Here is a 19,889-nt window from a genome sequence, read left to right as displayed (position 1 = left end):
ATATTGTTCAGGGGATCTGCTCGTAAATTTAGTTGCTACTATTTAGGACTTCGTAATTTTGCCTTGGTTTGCTAGGGTTTTGTTGGCATTTACCGGTTCAACCATTGATCCGAAAGGTTTTGGTCCGGTTTGGCTTTTAACGTAAGTTTCTTTTTTGCGCTAAGGCTCACGACTTCACTCGAGATTCGCCTTTTCTATCTCCCGCATCTCTTTCTTCACCGTCTCCTGTTCCGACGTGTTAATGTCTAAACGAACCAACCCTGTACTAATCTAACTGGACCGAGACACTACTACTACTACTACTACTACTACTACTACTAGTGTAAAATCAATCATATCACTCACATTTGATTGCACTGACAACGGGACCACACTTTTTTTCAATGACCACTTGCCTCTTCATCCTGCCAACAAACTGGAACAAATTAATCAATTACCTAAAGATACTACCGAGTCTTCTAGTTTGATGCATTATTGGTATTTTGTATGGTTTTTCCTTTTATTGCCACCGGTGGTTCTGAGAGTTGCTATTAGTCTACTCATACATATTACCTAAGGAAAACGGTGTTGGATAGTCACTGTTTTCTTTTTGGTATTTGCTTGGAGTCTCCGCAAGTTATACATATCCTCAGTCGGGAAAAAGTCTGTTTGAGTACGATTATAAGCGTCATTCATACATTTTGAGAAATAAAGTAAATTGCAGTATACACATTGCTCAACCAGAGTTATATTTGGAAGCAAAAAAAATCAGATGAACTATTATGACAATGGTGGATAATAAAATAGAAATTTCCAGATTGGAACAGCTTACGGCTACATTTCTGAGAAGATAAAAGAAGAATTTCTGAATTTTTCTTCTACTACTCGTCAGCTAAATGGTGTGTTTTACGGATAATGTTCTTCCAGTAACTTGAACCATGTTTCTGTGAACTTTATCAAATTTCCTTGATGCAGTTGGATCTAACAATTCAAGGCATGCAAGTTAGGAGAGCACCGGTGGATCAAAATATGGCATGAGAACACCTTGATTAAAAGGAACTTTACACATATTCATCTCTCACCAGCTTTTGATGTACCCGATGCTCAACATTCTTCGGCAGGAATACCACTCGTCGGATGTTTGCCGTAGTTCCACAAATCATTCAAGTCTCCTCTCAGCCACCCTAGTATAATTGTAAGCCCTAATTCGTGGAGCCAAGTTACCATGTGTTAGCTAGCATTTGAATCAAGAGAGTACATGTTTTGACTCAGGTAACAGTAGGATGATCGAATTTTGTTACCTAAGGTGCAAGGAACTAAATATAGCAAGGCGGGTTGGCCATGCCCATCCATTAGATATAGCGCAAGATAGGTGAGGAACAGACCTGAAAAAGCAAAACCACTACTCAGGAAATATGCAGCAATTAGAGAAAACATGATGTGGCACAAATATTGCGCCAAGAATAGCTCAAGCGAAAGTTAGTGATAAGCCAGCAAATGGTTTTTTTTATTTTTATAATCATGTACTGAGAACAAGGAAACATGGTTCAGTTGCAACTGGAACCAAATCAGAGCTGCAGGCAGTCAATGTGAAAACTGGACTATGTGCATGGATATCAGAAATTAGGGTTGCTAGTGGGTCGCACCAACCATAAGTGAGACCAAAGAGGGATTATTCTATCATGTATATTACAACAGACTTGATGCTTGCATCAAGCAATCACTGACAAATTTGTGCACCATACTCATGGAGATCTCTAGATCCACAGACATCGAACGATATGCATGAGCCATATGAACTGATAATTACTAAAGGCTGCCAAACTTCTGAGGCAAGTCTTGCCTGTGATCCCAACAAAGAAACCAAAGAGAGGCCTTGGCAGCCAAGAATTGCTGTACTGCTAAAAACAGTATGGTACGTACCGGTCCAAGCATGGACCGATACACGGACCACCCCATTTCAGGCGGTCCGAATTAAAATAATAAAAAATTGAAAAGTAATGGGTCCCAGTCCATTTCAGCGTTAAATTTTTATTTTAAAAAAAGAGCAGAGTAGGGCTCTTCTTGCGCTTCCAGCTTTTCCTTCTTTTCTTTATTCTTCTCCTCCTTTTCTTTATTCTTCCTCATCTATTCCTCCACCAGCCCTTCCTCTTCAACCTCTTTTTCTTCCTCACCGAAACACTGGTACGCACTGACGTACCATGTGTTGGTACACCAGGACAGGCTGGTACATACCATTCCAGCATATTGCCGAAATGGGTCCGGTGCCCGAGAAGGCAAACCTTGTTGGCAGCCATCTAATACATAGAAATCAGCTAATAGTACATTCAATATATGCCACCAGGCAATTCAAACTCAAAAACCTGAAAATTCCAGATCTACACTGAGATAAATGAGGTCATTACAAAAGCTAACCCAGCCTAGTAACATCATCTCTTACATTATAGGAGCAAGGCTTAATTTATACTAACCGAATGCGTATCCAATTGTCAACCAAAGAAAGTAACCATTCAAGATGCCCTTCTTCTTTGATCTTTCATATCTGGAAAAAGCAAAAGTTCAAGATGTTTCCTGTTAAAAAAATTTGGCATTTGGAATACTATGCCTTCATTAGAGAACTGATAGCAGAATACTATATCAGTACTGCCAAACAACGTACTGCTCATGGATGAAAACAGACATCTATCAACAGGTAAGACATAACAGGGGAAAACTAATCTAATAGACTAATTTCCAGGAAAAAGAACATGCTAGTGTGTTGACAGAATAAACTAAGATGCCAGAGAATCTAGAGCCATACGATTAACAAAATCATGTTTCAAGAGGCAGTTCCTTGTTGACAAGAACAGGCAATGTGTGCAATGTTTGTAAATGGTCAGATTTATAGGGTAGAGTCTTTTAAGATTAGGAGTTTGAATCTGTTTCTTTCATTTATTTAATCATTGATAAGAACTAATAAATCAAGTTCGCTTTAATGTAGACGATAAGTAAAAGAAACACAAAGCTAAAAGCAGTGTGATTGATAGTACACAATTTTTTAGAGAACATAAACAAAATATCTTATGGTAAAGCAAACTGCCTACAAGATATGGAGTTATAGGCGATTCTAATATTTCATTTTTGTGCAGCAATGAAGCTGCAAATTCTGGTGCCAGACAAGAGACTATGTGCAATGCTTGAAATGGGCCAGATTCATATGGTAGTGTAGGTCAGGAGCCGCAGCAAGTGACATAACTGATATCGGCACAATCCATAGAAAAACTTGAGCAAAAGATAACATAGTAGAATTGAACAAATCAAGACAGCATTAAAGCCATGAGGTCAAAAATTAACCAACAAGATATGGAGTTATTGATGAAATCCCTAAAATAGAAGAAAGGGCCTTTATGACTTTTAAGTTTTATAATTTAAATTTTACTTTTTATTCCTGAAAAAAAAGGCACAAGGTTCCTGGCAATGCAGAGTTTAGGAAGGGCAAACGTACCCAAATTTACCCATATCAGCAGAAAGAACAGTATACATTCATTTTTGTCTTGGTTTGATATAAATGAACTTTTTTCTATTTTCATGTATTCAATTGGATTAAATTTTTAGAATTGGGTTACTAGGCCACCTACAAAACATGACAGATACACTGACTAAAATGAAAGAATGTTTTATTTTTGTCTTTGATAGAGGGAATCAAAAAAAGGAAAAATGCAATTAGAGCCGTGTTGTGAAGATAAACATGTATCTTTATACTGACAATAATAGTGAAAAGAACCAAGGAACTTCATTGACCACAGCAAGCATGATAACAATTATAAGAAAACATAACAGTAAAGATTTGCTGACAAGTTGAAACAACTTGGCAACGAGTCTTAGTCTTGGTTTAGACGATTGATATATCATCAGGACATTAGCCATAAAGATGTGGCAACAAAAAAATCAGAGTCCATTGTCTTGGTAATGTCTGCAAATGAGTAACAAGAAAACTCAGCAAGGTCAGACCTTTCTGCAGACATTGACCAAATCAGTTTTCCAATACTGTACATATCTGATATTCACACTCAATGTGGGTTGGTGAAACAACGAATTCAAGGTCTTGATTCCCTTTCTATGTATACTGTTACTTCGAGTTTGAAATAGTTACATTATCTTAATAATCAAATTATTTAATTAATTACAGAACAATAACTGTTCACTACATCCAAATATAGGTTGAACTGGATTAGAAGCAATTTCCTTGACTAAAAAAGGAACCAGGCATTCCATGATAATAAAACAAACCATAAGATATATATATATATATATATATATCTTATGGTTTGCAATATCGTACCATATTGCATGGTACGGGTGGTACATACCAGTCCAATAGAGGACCGGTATGGGTGGTACATTGGTATACCTTTAATGTATCATGTGTTAGTATGCTCGGTATAGCTCAGTACATACCATATCGACATCTGATTAGTATATCGATATGGTATGGTATTCAAAACCTTTATACATACATACATATATATATATATATATATATATATATATATATATATATATATATATATATATATGCCAAGAGTACTATTTGCATTTTCAAATTCAAACACAGATGACGAACAAACTACCATGGTTTTTTTTTCCCTGCCACACACACACACATTGTAATATCCAGTTTTTAGATAAATATTGAAGTAATGGTAGAACATACCTATAACTAAATGCAACAAGCAAACCAGGAAAAAGAATGTCCCCAAAGCCAATCATATCATAGCCACCCCAAGGGTCAAAAAAGCGAGGGATTCTTAAAAGCATCGGAATAGCTTCTCCACCACTATTGTCACCACGAGCTACCTATAAAGCAATAAACTTTGGTTATCATCTAAGAAGCTATTCACAATACAAGTGATAATATGAATATCTTCTGGACTAGTAGCACTATAGCAGAGAAAAAACTTTGATTGGAGAAAAATCTGGCAAGCAATATAAGACATAGAGCTTACCATTGTTCAAAAAATTCACTTCTAGTAGTCAAGCTAATTGACACAGTTAACACTAGTACAAAAAATATAGCATTGCTAGATCTCACACGGTTAACAAGATCCAACTGCTGCTGTTATCATTTAATTCATGAAAGAAATGTATTGCAATTGGCAGGGAGATTGAGATGTGCTATGAGGACAAAGAATATACATGTTAAACCAACTGGTTAGGTCTATAGATGATTGTCCATTTCACCTTGACAGGCTTAAATGTCTGAATGCCTATGGATGTGGTACATAAATATTTAGCTTGGTAACTCATTCTGTTTGGCAACTCTGAGTGCCAGCCTTACTCTTAAGAAGGCCATCATACGATACTAGTTATTTATTTCTAATTATAGGCTTACAACGAATACATTCTTTAGTATTGGTAAAATATTCACCTTTAAAACTTAGTAGATAAACATCTGACAATCAACACAAAATAATGATGCTAAGATTGAAGACTGAAGAACATCTTTAAAATAATGATGCTAAAATTTTGGAATTTTACCTTAGGTTGATCATCATAAAGTGCAACAGCATTTTATGATCATCTAAATACTGAAGAATGCAAACTAATTTAACATAAAACAGATTCTTTGAGACTTACAACATATCTTTCATTACTCTGTCCACAAGTGCTACAACTAGAAAAAATTAAACAGAGAGTTTGCGTAATGCTCAAGAACAATATTAGGACTAACATGATGAGATAATAAGTACTCTATTTCAAACATGGACTGTCATACTGGTCCATACCACTTGGTACAGGCAGTAGATAATGCTCTGATAAAATATCAGGAGATGGACTATGTTGTACTGGTAATTACTCAGACAAGGCAGACCATGGTATACCAATCAGTACAGGTTGATACAGGACAGATTTAGGTGCATACAAGTTCAATACTGATCGATATTGTCCCGTATAGGTTGATATAAATTTACACCTTTTTTCAACCTATAAGTTCCCAGGTCTGGGCCAATGCTTGGCTGAGACTCTCGATTTCATCCACTGATCCACATACATCATTTGGCAAGCATTCATCATCATCAAGACATGACATGTGTAGCTTAGACAAAATCACAACTTCAATCAAGAATTTAAATCTTGATTAGAAGTGGCTTTCAGTAACTACTCAGACTGGTACAATACATCATACTAGGCGGTATATGCCGCTTCATATTGCCAAGTATCACCAAAGAAACTTTAAAAACAAACTGAATATTAACTGGCATCAATCTATATAATTAGAACCTGGTCCTTGGTCAAGACCAATATCTACGGGTCAATACGCACCAATCTGAACTTGATTCTCACTTTGTGATTTTAAGCTTATAAGGTGATGTTGCATTGCTCTGATGACATTATATTGTGTTTAAATCATTGAGGTACCGTGTACAACCACGAGAACAATTCAAAAATGGATATTTTTCGAAAATCCAAAGGACACAAATTGCAATAACTTGAAGATAATTATGACACAAAAATGTTTGAACAGGTACGGTACACCTAATTATTCGAGATTCAAATGCAACTATTATGTTTAGGTGTGTGTATATAACACAACCATAGATATAGAATTTTTTGTCCATTGAGCAGTATCCGGAACCAATGAAAAGATTCTTCAAAGAGTCGCAATTATCTGTCAACTAGTTATATCAATATTCTCTTTTTCCATGACTTTCTTAAGAGTATCAATTTTCTCCTACGAGACTATAAGGGCATCTTATTCAAGATCATACTGATGTGAACAACAAATACTGCAAATACTGCTACTTCTTGGGCAACATCACTTTTCAAGTATCCAAGGTATCAAGTATCCAAGGTGCAAAAATTTCAATAGTCGACAGTAGCAATTAACAACAAATACTGCTACTTCTTGGGCAACATCACTAATCTCATTATAGCAACAATACAACGAAAATCTAAGGAATTTAAAGAGAAAGTTAACATGAAACATAGGACCATCCATTTGACTTACAGCAATCATGACGCTTTCATGGAATATAAGCGGTGATATGAACACCCAGAATACGTCATACACAAAAGCGCAGCTAAGAAGAGCTGATGCAACCTAAGGACATGAAATGTCACATGGGTCATGAGTAGTCGTTGCCGCAAACATTATATAAACCAGTTCTTGAAAATGAGCCCACTGGTAAAATACTTACTTTAATGTTGGGTAACCGAACCATTTGCAAAACTGTAATCATCAGACAGATGCCCTATAATAAACCAAAGAGTGTGCATTAGATGAAATAGGATTGAATAATAACTTACAGTATATAACATAAAATGAGGTATTACTAGGAAAAATGAAGAACTAGTCAAAAATGATGGCAATAAAGTACCTAGAACTCTAGGTATCATATAAGTTCCAAGTAGGAAAATCCATTTATTATGGGCCCTCTAGTTCAAGAGGGAATATTTGAAGCCAGATAACTACTGATGATATGTCCATCAAATCGTTATTATGCAAGTTACTATAATTTTACTTGTTCAGGTTAACAAAACAGTATTCAAGGTAAGAGCTGACTCAGGAGTGTTTGAAATAGCTTTGACACAGAGAAGCCTGGAAATCTGAATTAGTTACTGCAAGACGACTAGAAGCACCTTGTGAAGTCAAGATTTCTATTAGACATACTCCATTCATTCTTTCAGGTCCATCTTTCTTATTGCACCACAGACAAGCTGACCCAATGTTCTATATAAGAAAAGATGCACCATGATAAATTGTCCACTTTTCATTGAAACTAAAGGTTAAGCTTTATCAATATGTCTTGAATTGCAGCATCAAAGTCTACTTTTAGCTGAAGAAATGAATGGCAATCATATAACCCAGACTTAAATGTGCATTTATGTCTACCAATTATATGATAACACGTATGCAGCATTGAAAAGTGTAATTGGTTGTTTTTTGCAGCTATTGATCATGATGGGCTTGAGCCAAGCACTAGTAGAAAGCACATATCATATTATACTGCTTGTCAGTAACATAATTAGTATTCAGTAGGATACAAGGTACATAATAAATGCAGATATCATTATGACATAGCTGAGAAGAAAATATCTAAATGGTAGATTGGATATACATTTAAGAAAGCAGTAAACCTCCAAAAATTAGTTTTAGAAAATAAAGAATGTGATAGTACTAGCCTGATAAAACAAAATTAAGAAGCCACTAATCAGATGAATGAAGAATGGAAATAAATAGATGGAGATTTATTTGAATTTTTATTATATGATTTAAATTATAGGCTGATTTGCAGAATTTCCTACCATGCCTTATAAAAGATATATCAGCTAATATTAAAACCAAAAGACAGATTAGCAGAAAGAACTCGTGGTCGGGTAAATGTCTCTTACAAGAATATCTTGTCCAATCCAAGAATATGAAGCATGCTGATTTGCAGCCCACAGAATGGCAAAAGCAGCACAAAATGGCAGTACTACGACTGAAAGGATCAAGACCTCGCCAATAATGGGAAGATTTACAGTCTTCTGTCCACAGTCTTTGCAAAACCTATATGTAGAACAAAATATGATTAATCAAGCAGGATTAGAAAGTAATTTAATATAATCAACAAGTGAAATGCAGTAAGATGGAAAGAGATAGCCAGATTACATCACAACCAACTAGATGTTTTACCTTGATATCAGAGTCACTAAACAAACATGCATACCCTGTAAAAGAAAGCCTTTTAGTAACTACGTATAAACTATAAAGCACATCAAAAGAAAGATTCTTAGATAGTTTAAAGATAATCCACTAGGAGATATAAAGAATCCAAAACTGATAATAACTTCCAATATTAGCACCAGTTTGTAATAGGCAGGAGAAGGAACTGACAACAGGATGCAGGAAAAAAGTACCATGATGACATGCAGGAAACACTGATAATTTGCCAGTAGCCATAGGTTTCCATAATGACAATACTCCATGTAGGATAAGAATCACGATGAGAATATAGGATACAACCAGACAATCTATTGCCTCAATCACATAGAAAGACAAAATGGAGTTCTGTCAACAGGTCCGGAGGTTCACTAGGCCAAGCAAATGCCAGCATTCATGACAGTTAGCATTTTAAATTAGGCACATATGGTTCATATGATTAGATCTGCAGATAACATTTTTCACCTGTCTTGTGTCTCCCATTGTCATGGAGGTAATGGTTAGTAAAATGTACCTCACAAGTATTTAGATGTCACAACTCACAAGCACAACCAAGCAATCTTGCTAGCCACCAGAACACCATGTGCCAGCATGCCAATTGCAAATGCTTAGCATGCAGTGGCATGGCGATGGTACCGAAACATACACACATACATGAGAAGAAAATGAACCCAATAGGCGATTCATTGGTCAACTTTTGGCATTCTTAACGGAGAAAGGTAACCTTAAAACTGAACATCTCTCTCTCACGTATATATATTATATATGATCTATTGCCATCGGGGGATATCTTCATGTGCTATCTTGTTGACAAAAGACAGCATCAAACATGCAGGCTACAATTGGTGACAGGTGTAAGGCATCAACTGGAGTTGTTGAAGGAACACTGCAAGGAGACATTGAAGGAGCAAAGAGTGTCTTAAGGTCGACAACACCAGATCAGTTGATTAGTTTCAGTCACAACTCAGCTTAGTGTGTTAGGAGCTGTCAGGTAATAATTGCAAATCGGCTTAGAATGAATTGGTTCAACTCAGTTTTATTCATCCTAAGGTGTAGGTATAATGTGAAAATGTGCTGACTTTTGGTTTGAGGCTTTGCATTGCAGAAAGAAGTATCGCAAAAGCTGGGCAACACCTTCCAATAACTGGAATCTTGATTGATCTAGAATGGAACTCAATGGTTACCTAAAGTCCAGAAAATCAGAACAATAATGATGTTGACTAAATTCAAGGGCAAGACTTCCTTATGCAAGAAGGAAAAGAATTTGCAATAAGAAATATGATTATAGATATCAATTCCTAACTTCATGAGACATTTTTAACAGCATAATGTTGTATAATTAGACCGCCACTAACTATCTGCCTACCTTATCCAAGTCTCTTATCATTCTATCCAAGTTGATCTATCATGCAGTTATCAATTCCTCTGCTTAAGAGTTGAAACCACTTTTATCATATGGTATAATAATATAAATTTTATTGTTTATGTATAGACTCATCTCCCTAAGATGAGGTGCAATAAAGAAGTTGATCATTGAAGAAAGATATTACCAACTTTATTAGGTTGGCATTCTAAAGCCAACTTGACATGCAAAAAATCCATTGGTTTCGAGGAATATAACTGAATTCTGTATGCAAATTTGTAGAACTCTCTTCATAAATTAAGAGGACAACAGAGCCAGTTGTCTTATATGCAGTAATAGTGAAGGCCAAAATATTCAGATACATCATTTATTTCTTGTAAAAGTCCTTCCAAACATTTTATGATATATCTTAATAACGAAAAATCAATTACCTTATGTATAGTTGAGATCATGGTTTGCAGTACCGGTCCGTACCGCCCGATATGGGTGGTACGTACCGGTCCGACAGGCTTCCGGTACGCGGACCGTCTATTACCGGTTTGGTACTGTAGTAGTACTGCTGTAGCACTGTAGCACTGCTACAGTGCTCGGCACGCCTGAATATATCGCTCAGTACACACCGTACCGTACCGGTACCGAGCCCAGGTCGAAACTCCAGTACGGAACGGTATTGCGAACCTTGGTTGAGATGATAGGAAACTAAAAGCTAATAAAACCATCCATTGAAGATTTTGAAAAATCACTTCAAAGCTATTAATTGGCACAAGCTACTTGCAAGTCATCCATCAGATACGAACTCATGTTACAAAGTGATAGCAGTTTAAACTGCTAACACAACACATGCCCATACTAGATCCCATTGTCACCCGGGGCCTGCTAATGGACCAACTATGAACCCAAAATAGGCCAACACTAATGTAATATGGCTTGTGTCCTTCATGCTGAAGATGCCATGGTGGACATCATAGCCTTTTCTAGAACAACGAAAACAATAAAATAAAAAATTCATCTGAAAGTTCAACTTTATAAGTCAGTTCCATATGTCCAATTCAATAAAGATTAAATAATCCTTCTTGCTGAACAATAAAATAGTCAATGAACACAAACAGTCATATGTTTCAGATTTAAACAAAGGGGAATAACCATAAACTGTATAGAGATTTAAAACACATAAATCAAAACCTAAAACAACAATTTACCTCTGTACCACCAATACAGAACAATACGATCAGCAGCCAAATGAACCAAGATGACATAAAATAGAAAAGAAGCAAGAGAAAAACTGATGCTGCTATAACAAAAATTATAGCTCCCTTTGCATTAATCTCAAGGATCTCCTTCTCAGATTCTTCCCTGTTTTCTGCACCGGCATTGAGCTGATCCTGCCAACATTAGAATAAGCAAGATATTAAACATATGTTGCCTCCTATAGTTTTATGTCTGATGATGGAAAAGCAACTACTAGATACAGAATTTCTTCAAAAAAATCTGAATACTTGACAGTCATAGTGGTATGTTACATAACCATGCAACAGATCTATTTCAATTCTTAGAATACATGGCAGCTGTAGGGAGATAAAGTATGGTTTATTGACTAGATGCATGCCATTTATTAAAACAAATAATGGAAAACTATAGGGAGAAAAAAAAGATTTGCATATGGTTTTTATTGACTTAGAGAAAACCGATGGTAGAGTTCCTAGAGGTTTGTTATAGTGAGTTTTAGGAAAGATATATTCACTAATTATATTAATATTATTAAGGATATTTATGGTAGTATAGCTACTAGTGTTAGAATTATAGGGAATGTCAGGTGAGTTCTTATTAGCAAAGGATTACATCAAGGATCCGCATTAAGTCACTACCTTTACACATTGATAATGAATAAACTTACTAGTCATTTACATAATACACCTGCCTGGTGTATGTTATTACTGATGATAGTCTTATTTAATGAGACACTTAGTAAAATTAATTAAAAACTTGAGCTATAGAAGTAATCTTTAGAAACTAAAAGTTTTAAATTAAGTATGACTAAAACTAAATATATAAGATGCAAATTTAGTAAAACGAGGAACAGATAGGAGAATATAATTAAGTTGGATGAACAAGAAGTTCCTTTAAATAAAGGCTTTAGGTATCTTAGATCAATTATTTAACAAGAAGGACGGATTGATGAAGATGTTATTCATAAAGTAAAAACAGGATAGTTAAAATAGCGAGGGGCATCAGGAGTTTTGGGTGATCATTGGATATCTTTGAGATTAACAGTAAAATTTTACAAGATAGTTGTGAGACCAACAATGTTTTATGGTTTAGAGTATTGGACAATTAAGAAACAACACATATAAAAAAGTTTATATTGCTGAGACGGATGTATGGAGTTACAATGAAGGATAAGAACAGAAATATTTTTATTCATGAACAACTAGGTATCGTCTCAATAGAGGATAATATGAGAGAGAATCATTTAAGATGATACGAACATATGCTTAGAAGACCAATGGATGCGGTAATTAGAAGAGGTAAAATGATTAATGTTAGTGGTACGAGTAGAGGTAGAGGAAGACATAAAAAGACTTTAATAGAAACTATAAATAAAGATTTAAGTATTCAAAACTTAACTAAACAAATAGTTTTTCACATATCTCAATGACGTCAAAAGATCTATGTAGCCGACCCCAAATAGTTGGGATTTTCTTGTTGTTGTTGTATACATGTCAGGTATGAAATGATATGGGCCACTGATGGATTATAACAAAAGCCATGAAAATCCTGTCAATGCAAGTAAGTAATAAAGTCAAAGCTAGCCTAGCAGGGCATACATGCTCACATAAAGTGCAACCCACAAGCACATCATGTTCGGGATGTTGCTTCATGATATATGTCAATATGTAAACAACGTACCATGGACAGTTGTGCCATGTCGGTTAGTATCAGACCTAGGTGCCATGGACGTAAGGGTAAAGTTATTCCTTTGTGACCTAGGTGACCATGCTTCGGGTCACAAAAACAATAGAGGCAAGGTTGTGTAATATTAATCACCCACAAATCCTATAATAGGAGGGAACCTCATGCACTGGGTTTATCAACTAATCAAGCATAACAGTTCCCTATGTAAGGTGCTGCAACACTTGGTTAAAGTAGAGTAAACAGTATAAATGAGAGGAAAGGTGATCTGAAAAAGGACCTTCCTAGTCAATTGATTGTATCGATCATCAATCTGCTCGCCAGCAATGATTTCTGCCCATAGTGAAGCACAAACTATGGTTCCAACAGCCATTAACCATAAAAAGGTTGCTGAGAGATCCACAACTGGACGATTTGGGGAATACAAGAGAACTTCCACTGCAAGAGAAAAGTGTGTGCAGTAACATCAAAAAGAAAAAGAGTAAGGCAAAGAAACATGATAATGATATGAGACTAACACATCTGAACAAGGAGAAAAGCTCTGAATATAAAGTAAATTGTATAAGATGAATTACAATCTATCAGATGCAAAGAAAATATAGCCAGAAATTCTGCACTTTTGCTATAAGGAGACCTGTCACAAAGCCACAACCATACAATGAATTGAACAACAAGCAAATTGTGCAAAGCAACATCATTTTCACACCAATCTTTAAAGAGGGAGTACTAATAAAACTGCACAACTCAAGCAGGAAGCAGTGATTTAAAAAACACTAAGTGCTCACCCAAACGAAACGAGACGCTCTAAAATATTAAAATATAAAAATATATATATAATAATTAATAAATATAATTATTTAAATAAAAATATGATATTAAATTAAAAAAAAGATTAACAGTGTTAAAATCTAAATAGTATATTATTAATCTAATAAATAAAAATTATTTTGAATAGTAATTAATAATCTACTATTAATAGTATATTTATTGTTAATAGCAGTAGAGAAGAGTAGAGACCGAAGAAGTCATGGTGAGAAGTTACAGTGAGAAGCTGAGTCGTAGGCAGCAAACAACAGTGGAAGCTACGCAGTCGCAGACAGCAACAACGCCAGCGGAATCATGAACAACAGCAGGCAGCGGACAACAACAACGGCAACGGAGTCGTGTCACGGACAACAGCAGCGGCATACAGCGGACAGCAACGGAAGCTGAGGAGACTCGGTCGGCGACAGAGGAAGACTCGGAGGTAGCGAGAGAAACCGTTGACGACGGAGGCAAAGGGAGAAATCGTCGACGACGAATGCAGAGGAAGAAATCATCGACGACAAAAATAGAAAGAGAAGCATGCGTAGGGTTCGGAGTTGGGGTCGCGCGCTGATATAACTATATGCATTAGTTGGTTCAATCGAACCAACTAACGTCAATTTAAGCGGTTCGGTTGCCTTATGTCAACCGGGCGCTCTACCGAAGAGTCCGACGCCTAGGCTTGGGTGAGCGCCCAAGTGACGCCTCATTGAAGTGCGCTACCTGGCCCTTAAACGAGGTGCTCGAGCCTCACCTCGTCTCAGCTGAGTGCCTTTTTAAATCACTGGCAGGAAGCTTAGTGGGAAAGCAATACTCCACGCCATAAAGAAAAGGGTCAATTATATTTTTGTAACTGATAATAAAAAAGACAATGCTACAAATAGATATCCTAAAAACAAAGTTGAAGATTTATGAGAAATTCAGCAAAGTTCTTCCTGATTTCGTGAGCTTAAGCTGCAATCACCTATTAAGATGTTTTGTATTCTGAACCAGCCTTTCAGATCTTCAGGAATTCATTTCTTTACTAAATGCCTAAACAAGGAACTAGGAACTACATTTAAAAGATGATAGCGGCCCAAGAGATTTTATCTTTCATGAAGCCTTCTCAATTTCAGTGTGCCTACTATCCAGCCCTATAATATTGAACAGCTTGGATGGTGACCTTGATGACCATGTACCATATAGAGTTTCATTTGGTTGTTGAAGTTTTTTTATCCTGAAGTTTCAGAGATGGTGCATACCATGGTTTTAAATACTAGTCCAATATTAGCTTAGACATATTGTTGGATCAATACAGTAGTTGATGCACTGCCCGTGATCGTCATGTAAAAAGTCATATCCTTAATTAAATTAAGAATATTAAAATTTTTATTTATAGTTTCTAGGATAATCTTATTAGGTCCACCTCTATCTCTTCTTATACCACTAATAATAACTGTTTCGCCCATGGAATTCCTTTTCCCAGATCGTGATACATATCGCCCTCATGGAACTCCTCACTCGGACCTTTATGTATCGAATAGTACATACCGACCTAAGTGTGATTAATACAGGGACCACCTCTGTTTCAGGTGATATGATCCGATCTAATTAAAAATTAAAAAAATAAAAAGTTGAAATTAGGACTCACGATCACAAGCCCTCTAACCCCTCTTCTCGTTGTCATTCACCACCACTTACGTCCCCTCTTCTGACCATCGTTTGCAGTCATCTATCTTCACTCTTCTCACTATCATCCGCTGCCACCTACCTCCCCGTCTTCTCGTTGGTACCTACCTCCCCTCTTCTCATTGCCAAGCCGACCTCACTGCCCTCTCGTGATCTTGGGTATACTTTCTCCTCCTCTTCTCCTACTTCTCTTCCTCTTCCTTTTCCACCGCCTCCTCTTCTTCCTTTCTCTTCCTCCTTGCTCGATCATCTCCTCTTCTTCCTTACTCTTGCTCTTCCTCCTCTTCTTCCTTCTTACTTGCTCTTCCTTCTCCTTCCTCTTCCTCCTTCCTCATCTTCTTCCCCCTCTTCTTCCTCCATTGCCACCTCTTCCTTTATCTTCCCGTAGATGCCAGTGTAACATGTGTTGGTACCCTGGTACCCATCAGTATGTACTGGTTCAGCCAAGGTCTGGTACAGTACCTCGTATGTCCGTACCATCAGTAACATGTGTCGGTACACCTCCTTCTAACCATGACATCTCTAGATTTCCTTAGCACATGTCCATACCATCTTAAGCAATTCTTTGTCAAAGCTACACCTAAATATTAATGAAAGTACACTGACCGGAATCATTGAAAACAAGAAATGACTATTGGTTGGTACTGAATTGTATGGTTCAGTACCCATTCTTGGTCAGACTGTTGCTGGCCATGACATAATAGTCCAATTGAAATTTGAAACCATGGTTCATACATGATACACTGAACAACAAGCTAGTAAATAATGTGTTAGTGGAAAAAGATGCCCATGAAGAAGAGACTAAGAGAGCTGAAAAGAGCTCATCCCACTGCTTAAGTCCTTAATCTCTGTGAACAGGTAAGAATTAATCTGGACATTAGAAACAAAATTTGCTACTGAACTTGTAATTCATCCAATTTACCGCTGTTTAAGCATCAGATAAATAGTGATGCAGAGGCCATTGAAGGTTCAAAAAACACAAATTTTGATCATGGAGCAAGGTGAAAGGCCACCTAATGTTGAGCCTAGAGAAGAAAATAAATGGTCGGACAGGAAAAGAATAATACACTTAAGGTTGATACTTAGAGAAAAATAGTGATGCAGAGGCCATCGAAGGTTCAAAAAACACATATTTTAATCATGGAGCAAGGTGAAAGGCAGCCTAATGTTGAGTCTAAAGAAGAAAAAAAATGGTCGGACAGGAACAGAATAACACACTCAAGGTTGAGACTTACGTAAACATAAACTTATAAACAAACTCGAAGATAGCTTAAGTTTCTAAAGAAAGATCTAAGTCTCCTAAAAAGTTCAAGAATTCATCAAGAAATTACAGAGGAACCATATCTTGGTGCAGAATAGCAAATGAACACTAAGATATAGTATCATCATTGTTGATTTCTTGCATAAAATTGATTGAAAAACAGAAAACAAGATTTCCATAAAATAAGATAACAGAAGGATATGTGAATTTCCTACAAAGACATGAAAACCAATCACTTAAATAAAAAAAATAAAGCAGGTGGCACATGAACTAATAAAGAAATGGTTTCATAATATCTAAAAGTAGACACCAGTCAGTTTGACCTCAAGATACAGCTTTTAAGATACATATTTTTTCATTTGGGTACCAAAGGTTGTACAAAAGCTAGAAGGATCACATGTGAATTATCTATACCAGGGTTTTAATACTAAAGTCCAATATGAGATATGTATGTATGCTTTCCGGCAATAAAAGAACCAACTAATTGGAGAGAGGTTTAATTTAGAAAAGTCCAACTAACAATGACATTGAATCTTATAAAAACCTTACTACACTATCCAACAGTTAGAATGACAGCTCACCCCTTTGGCCACTGATCAAGGTATCCTTCAGATAATCCCCTGCTGACTTGGGTATCATCACAACAGGTATTGTCAGGTTAAGAGAAGTGTCATTTTCTGTACAAACCATCTTGTATAGATCTGCAGATGATCAGTAAAGACTAGCAAATTAAGAGAAATTGAAAAACTGCCAATATGAACATAATGGTAAGAAAAGATATAGCATCCGTAAAATGCTAAACTTATTGCCTTCATTATCATTGATCACCAATAAGCCTGCTGCACCACCCAACTGTGCAACCTTTGCTTTAGCAGTGAAGGTACAGTCTCCACGCTTAGCCAAGGCAACAGAATTAGTTAACTGTAGCAACAAGAGCTTTATTGAGAATCTAGGTGAAACAAATCAACAAAAATACATTTAGAAGATGATAGTCAAAAAATGATGGAATATGTGAACTGCTATACAAAACTTTACAGTATGCCATGAACATATTAGCAAACCATTCAGTTACTAAGATGGAAATTGAGAGGATACATTACATGAAAGTAATTCTTGTAAGATAACTAGATATTCATTAGTCCAAAACCTCATGAATCCCATTAAAATTTAGCATGCTATGCAGAAACTATTATTTCATTTTTTTAGAAAATGTCCATCATCGAGATTGGGATATCTTCAATGATTGAAGAGCCAAACAAGTAGCATAACTCATTTAATGTTAAATTTTAACAAGGTTCCTTCACTATATTCTTCCTTTTTAAACACTTCCCTTTATCTATTACACTGGCCTTGACTTAGAGCTGTGGCAATTTTCAAATGCTGGGTACAAACTTTAGTTGTTTTCCTTTCAACGTTCAACTTAACTGGAAGATTCAGTAATTTAATATTGCAAGATAAGCTCATATAGCAACACCTTTTGGCTCCCGCCAATGTGAGGTCTAAGGAGGGTCAATATACATAGTCTTACCTCTAAATATAAAGAGGTTGTTTATGTAACTCGTACCCTGGTCTCCCAGGTCACAAAGGAGAATTACCACTGGACCAAGGCCCGTCCTCAATTTATGCTATTCAAGATATGCTTGGAATTTGAGGGTATCTTTATGCACTAACAAAAAGCAACCTTTATACAGAACATCTGAACCTTACGAAAATGCGTCTAATAAATCCAGTAAACAAAAAAGGAGGCTGAGAAGTGATGTACCAAATAAAAGCAACATACATTTTTAAGCACCATATTCATGTCTAACAGAGAAAATTGAATAAATGATCTCAACTTTGAGGCAACGAACTAGACCTTAGATGTCAAGTTTGCACAACAATTCAGAGGATTTGTAAGAAGAGCAGAATTTTTTTGAGCATCAGAAGCTACGCGGGGCACACTGGTGCCAAATCTGGCACTTAGTCCAACAATGCTTGTGCCTTGAGTCCCATTCACCCAGTTTTCTATCTTCACCTGAAGCAAAAGAAAAGCTTTAGAGATCCAACACAAGCTTGTGCAATAAAACAGAAAACAATTAATATTTGGCATCAAGAACATTATTGGATTCTGAATCATCTTAGCCGTATGCATTGGTGCAAAAATTGTCATTCTACGGAAACCAAGTTCAAATTTATCATAATGATCTTACTCATGTATGTCTCCTTTAGTAGTTAGCGCTATGTACAGAAATGAAGGTTCTAGCATACCAGCAAACATGTAATATTTTAGCTAAAATCATGGACCAACCAGGGTTTTCACTGAACGGCCAAAGTATTCCTTCTGGTTTAGAAGAAATAACTCAATAAAACTTCGCTTCAACAATTTTGTCAAGAACAAGAAGTGGGATCGATGAAATCTTGCTACTGTTTTGGTGGAGCTATCCTTATGGTAGATACCAAACACAAGATGGAACGTTATCAACAAGATATCAAACATGTTACCCACTGAAACCATAATCAGAAAGATTGCGTCCTAACATTCCACATAGAACATCGACCCCCAGAGCAAGCAATCAGATCGGATTCGGTTACCAGCTGGAATTTGTTGTTACAGTTGGGAGATCTCGGGGCATCATCGTCCTCGTGAGTGATCTCGTCCTCCGCCACAACGAACAGGTGCGGAGAGAAGGCAAGGAAGAGGAGGACGACGGCGAGCACCAGATGGGGAGAAGAGGGAAAAGCGCCGGGCGACGCCATGGAACGGATCGGGCTTCTCTGCGATCGACCGGAGACCGAGAAACCCTAATCCGACTCGTCTACCAAAGGCGTCCAAGGCGGAGATCGAATCAGGGGAGGAGAGCGGGGAAGCCGGCGTGGATCTCCGTTGGTAGATCGAGCGCCTGCCTACGTCCGGACTCCTAATTCGTCGGATGCTTATGATCGAGACAAGAAATCCCGCTCGTCAATCGGCCCGCGGAGGAGCAAACATACCTAACTTGTTAACCGGAAAGGCGAATTCTAACTAATTACATATTAACTATTACCCCTTCCATTTTAGTCGAACCTCATTAGTATTTCGATTCATTTAAAAAAATTGATATTAAATTTTTTATAATTATAAAAATAAACTATTTATTCTTTATTTATTCTAATATCTTTATTTTCATTGATGAAAAATATAACATGTAATAGCATATACATAAATAATATAAAAATAATAGATAAAAAAAGATAATTTTAAC

At 36.5% G+C, this 19,889-nt stretch overlaps 1 protein-coding gene across 1 annotated transcript; it reads right to left on the bottom strand.

Annotated features, from left to right (window-relative positions):
• Positions 1 to 635: 635 nt before the first annotated feature.
• Positions 636 to 19,642, bottom strand: LOC135619469 (signal peptide peptidase-like 2). The gene is made up of 15 exons (XM_065121505.1): positions 19,240 to 19,642; positions 18,524 to 18,682; positions 17,478 to 17,589; positions 17,250 to 17,369; positions 13,216 to 13,373; positions 11,225 to 11,407; positions 8,636 to 8,670; positions 8,353 to 8,509; positions 7,158 to 7,211; positions 6,968 to 7,060; positions 4,673 to 4,815; positions 2,451 to 2,521; positions 1,281 to 1,364; positions 1,062 to 1,181; positions 636 to 960 (listed from the first exon to the last, which is right to left on the bottom strand). The coding sequence occupies exons 1-14, from the start codon at positions 19,402 to 19,404 to the stop codon at positions 1,084 to 1,086; spliced, it is 1,632 nt and encodes a 543-aa protein (XP_064977577.1). The 5' UTR covers positions 19,405 to 19,642; the 3' UTR covers positions 636 to 960; positions 1,062 to 1,083.
• Between the last annotated feature and the right edge of the window lie 247 nt (positions 19,643 to 19,889).

Source organism: Musa acuminata, chromosome BXJ2-8, assembly GCF_036884655.1.
Source record: "Musa acuminata AAA Group cultivar baxijiao chromosome BXJ2-8, Cavendish_Baxijiao_AAA, whole genome shotgun sequence".
Taxonomy (NCBI): domain Eukaryota; kingdom Viridiplantae; phylum Streptophyta; class Magnoliopsida; order Zingiberales; family Musaceae; genus Musa; species Musa acuminata.
Note: the sequence above shows the minus strand (reverse complement) of the source record. Positions and strands in the feature narration are given on the sequence as shown.